The sequence below is a fragment of the Egretta garzetta genome, unplaced genomic scaffold (assembly GCF_000687185.1).
Source record: "Egretta garzetta isolate BGI_Z169 unplaced genomic scaffold, ASM68718v1 scaffold51, whole genome shotgun sequence".
NCBI classification, from domain to species: Eukaryota; Metazoa; Chordata; class Aves; order Pelecaniformes; family Ardeidae; genus Egretta; species Egretta garzetta.
Window position 1 is genome coordinate 4,641,125 of NW_009258549.1, and position 4,475 is coordinate 4,645,599.

At 61.3% G+C, this 4,475-nt stretch overlaps 1 protein-coding gene across 1 annotated transcript in view; it reads right to left on the minus strand.

The window, feature by feature from the left end:
- Positions 1-3,753: 3,753 nt before the first annotated feature.
- The window catches only part of TNFRSF13C (TNF receptor superfamily member 13C), a 2,897-nt gene continuing 2,175 nt past the window's right edge, over positions 3,754-4,475 (minus strand). The window contains exon 3 of the mRNA XM_035903293.1: positions 3,754-4,388. Within this exon, the coding sequence (XP_035759186.1) occupies positions 4,066-4,388 (323 nt within the window). The 3' untranslated portion in view covers positions 3,754-4,065. The remainder of the gene's footprint in view (positions 4,389-4,475) is intronic.

Below are 4,475 nucleotides of genomic sequence, written 5' to 3' on the forward strand. Positions count from 1 at the left end.
TGCTGGGGCAGGAGCAGCAGCCTGCTGCCTCCCGCCCTGCCTCAAGCTGTCACCCTTCTGTCTGGCCAAAGCGGGGCTGGCCACCAGCCTGCCTGGCCCTCCCTGGCTCCCCTTGCTGCATTTGGGCATTCACCCTCCCATGCAGCTCCCCTGCAGTGCCACAGCCATGCAGGATGGCTTGCGGTGTCAGTGCCACCTCGTGGCAGGCACCCCGGGCCTGCTGGCCTCTCATCATCACCCGTGGCCTCCCACAGGTGTCCCCCGCAGGTTGCAGGAGCACCCATGTGTCCCCCTGCCATGGCTGGCACTGGGAAGCGGGTGGTGGTGAAAGCACCTGTGGGGTGCGATGAGGTTTGTGCCCTGCGAGTGGGTGATGGGGTGGCCACCCAGCCCCGGACTTCTTGCAGCAAGTGGGGGGATCAGCGGCTGTACCCAGAGATGGGCAGTCCCTGTTGGACATTGGCCATCAGGGTATGGCTTCGTGCATGGGGTAAAATGGTGCCCACCTTACCCTGCCTGCTGTCAAGGTCCAGCACCCACAGAAAGCCCATGGAGGGGCAAGCTGGGTCTGTGGAGGGGGTCTGTGGGGGTTCTGTGGGGGGTGCTTTGGGCTGGAGCAGCAGGGCCCATGGGTGAACTGTCAGGAGACTCAACCCGCAACGGGAGGAGAACGTGAGGGAGAAGGACCCAGGTGGGAAAGCCAAGCACTTTGGGGGCTGGGGAGCCTGTGGGATTGAGGAGGGTTTGGCAGACGTGACTGGTGGCTGCAGAAGAAGACCCTTGGCCAGGGTACTCCTGGTGCCTCCCCTCCCTGTGCCACCGTACTCTGTTGGCTGGCTGGCTCCTGCCTTTAGAACCAGGGATGAAAACCACCCCCCAATCCCTAGGGACAGTAAGGATGCCTTCCTTTACCACCAGCCTTGTTGGTGGAACTTGCGGGAGCTCAAATACCCCGTGACCTCCATCGCAGCGGGGTCAGTGGGCTTGAAATGGCCAGGGATGTGCCTGAGGTGGTTTTGCAAGTGAGGAGGGTTTTAGCCCTGGCTCCTTTCTCTTGTGCCAAGGTTCCCTCAGACTTTCCCCCATCTCCCTTCAAAACCCTGTGCCCCTACAGCCCAGCCTTGCCAGCCTTTCTAGGTGGTTGTGCGGGCAGCGGGGCGGGCAGCGGGCTGGGGAGGAAGCACAGCTCCTGCCTCGCAGGGGGAAGTGAGAAACTGCCGTGGAAAGTCAAAAGCGGGCAACATCCCCCCCCCTACCCAAACCATTTCCCCACTCCTTGTCCTGTCAGCCTTGGCTCCTGGGGAGGCCGTGGAGGGGATGGAGGTGGCCGGGCTCAGCTGGTGCCCGGCCAAGCAGGCAGCTGCGTGCAGGGGACGTGCCAGCAAGGCCGGCGCAGAGGGACCCTCTCCAGCTCAGGGCCCTGCTGTAACCCCAGGACCACCATGGCAGAGACCCCTGAAACCAGGGGAATGGGGATCCCATGCAGACCCCTGAGCATGCATTGGCAATGGGTTTGCTTTATTTCATTTTTACAACCACATTTTTTGTCCTCCTCTACTCTTCATGCAGGCAAGATGGATGACACCCCCCCTGCTCTGTACACAAGGACGGCGAAGCGTGCACAGAGGAGGCTGCAAATCCCCCCCAGGCAGGCAGGCTGGGCAGGAGGGGAGCGTGCTCCACCACGCTGGCGGTCGGGCAGGCAGGACGCATGGAAGATGCCCCGCACACCATAACAGAGAGGGGATCCAAGGGGCACTCGACAGCTGAGGAATCCAATGTGGATCAAAATGCCACTTCTGTGAACTGCAGATGCCGGCAGCATCCCATAGAGGAGACGCTTGGCTGAAGCCCGAGCAGAAATAAGAGCAGGAGCAGGAAGAGGGGCTTCTTCAACAGGATTTGTATGGGAGTTCCTTTTTCAAATCACCACGCTGGTCAGGGTGGATGGTGCATCCGCACAGCTGAGCTGCGGTGGTTGCGGGGCAGGAAGCAGGAGAGGAACCTGGCAGTTCTGCCCGCTTTCGCTCTCACCCCCATCTCCCCTGAAGCAGGTTGCTCTGCCTCCCACGAGCAGTCCTTCTTCCAGCACCAAAACATCCCCCAGCCTGGCTTTGGCTCATTTCTCCGCTCCAGCCGCACAAAGGTTGCTCAAAGTCACTTCACAGGGTCGGGTGCAGAGCGTGGGGATGAGGAGATGCCCAATTCATACTGCAGGGATGCCCCTCCTGCGACAGGCAACGTGGCTGCTGTGGGTAACGGGAAGCCCAGTACTGGAGCCTCCACAGCTCTTGCCAGCGAGCCACGGGCGCCTGGAGCCCTTAGGGACAGTCGCTGGGATGGACCAGCGCCTCCACCATCCTCAGCCCCAGGGTTGAGATGGGGACCCATCCCATCCTAGGTCACACGGAGCCTCAGCCGGATGAAGGCTCACCTCTGCCAGCATGTTTAGGTCTAGGAGAAGAGTCGCGGTGAGGAATTTGGGCCTTGGCACCTGTGGCAGCTCCTATGGTTCCCCTTATGGGATGGCTGCCGTGAGCCCGGCTCCAGCACCATGGCAGGGGAGAAGAGGGAGCAGCATCTGGTCCTGCAGCCCCAGAGACAGCTCAGGCTTGGGCAGGGGGTCACCCCCTAGTCATCAGAGGGACCAGCGGATGACTCTACCACCAGCTGTGGCCTGCTGGCACTTGGCGGCAGTGCTCCCACACCTCGCTTGGCCACCGCTGCTCGGTCCCCGAAGCCACCTGGGCAAGGAGGCCACCTCACCGAAGGAAGAGCTCACCCGGGCTGCCACCAAGATGGCACTTCATGCAAATAGCACACCTGCCCCCCCCAGCCCCGGCACTTATAATTGCCTAACCACCCCCTCCAGGGCCAGCAGGGTTTCTCACCCAAGCCATGGGCCAGGCTTTGTTCAGCCAGGGTGGTCAGCTGCTGTAATTACTTGGGAACAGAAACCCTGCGCTAACGAGCTCATTTCCAAAGCAGAGCCTTTCGCCACCGGAGGGTGGGTGAACAACACCATCTACAGAGAGATGCCTTAGGCCAGCACCGCCGGCCAGCTCTGGCGCACAGGTGAAGCCTTGAAGACCCTCACATAAATTAAGCCATCCTGCCTATGCTCGCATCACTCCCTGCCTGGTTCTGCGCGGTGTGGAAACACCCATCACCAGGAGCCCCATCATCCCAAGTGACACCCGGTATTTCTGCAGCCACTGGTGAGCTGAAGTGGTGGTTGTCTGGGGCCGTCATGACAAGCTCATAGAGCTGCTCTAGACCAGCAGCCTCCATTGCCTGCCCCTGGTCCTCCCTGGCCTCAGGGATTGTAGGTCAGAGCAAAGACAGATTTTTTTTTTTCCCTTCTTCCCTCCCTTGCTCCCTGCTTGGGAAGGCAGACTCCTGGGGGTTCCCGTGACTGCTGGTGGACACCTGCCACCGTGTGAGAACACCCAGAGGGAGGAGAGACCTGGATATTATGGCATGCAGAAGATGGGGGGGACAGGACTGTGAATGGAGCAGACGCTGGATGTGCCTTGCTCCATATGGCCCCAAGCCTGCTTTTATTGAGATCAGTAGCAAAAATTGAGCTAATGGCAGTGGTGTGGGACTTGCTCCTAATGTAACTCCCTGCTTCCCTCTCCATCTTCCTTTCCCCCATCTCTTTCTGCCATTTCAGCCCTGTGTCCCCAGGAATTGCCCATCCAGCAGCAAACCTGGTGCCATGGCAGCCTCGCAAATGGCACAGCAGCCCCTGCCACGCTCTGTCCCTGCCAGCCGCGTCTCCTCTGCCTCCTCCTGACAGCATGGCCGCAGCCGCTGTCAGCAGCTGGGTGTAACTTGGCGTGATCCGCTTCGGCTTCCTCCAGCGCTTACAGGAGTAACCTGGGACCCAGCACAAATGGGGGAGTGGAAAAGGGCAGTCATCGTAGCTGGCTGATCTTGCTCGAGGCAAAACCTGGTCCTCAGACAGCTCACATCTCAGCAAGGCTTCGCCCACCCCAGGGTGACAGGTTCTGGGCATCCGCAGGGGGCAGCCGGAGTGCTCCGGCCCCGTTCCCCCCGCCCTCAGTCTCTCTCCTCACCAGTGCAGTTCTGGGTGGTTTTGGTGGTGACCAGGGCCGTGGCCCCCAGCTCAGTGGCGGGCAGCGGGAAGCTGTGGTTGCACTCCTCGTGCCGGGGGTACACGGCGGAGAGCAGGACAATGTCGCCATCGGCATCGCCCTGGCAGCACGGCCTCCGCTTTGCCATGGCTTTCCCAGGTGGACCTGGCATCTTCAGGCCTCCGTTGAGATGTCGGCACGGGGCCGGGGCCACGGCAACATCTCCCTTTGGCAGGGCAGGGTCCTGGCAGCCCAGGATGGGCAGGGGGTTGGCGACATCCATGTTTGCTGGGAGGGGGCAAGAAAAGGGGGTTACAGGACTCACAAAGTGGGGCCAGGTGGGTCCCAGGGAGGGGGTCCCATCCCTGGGGACAC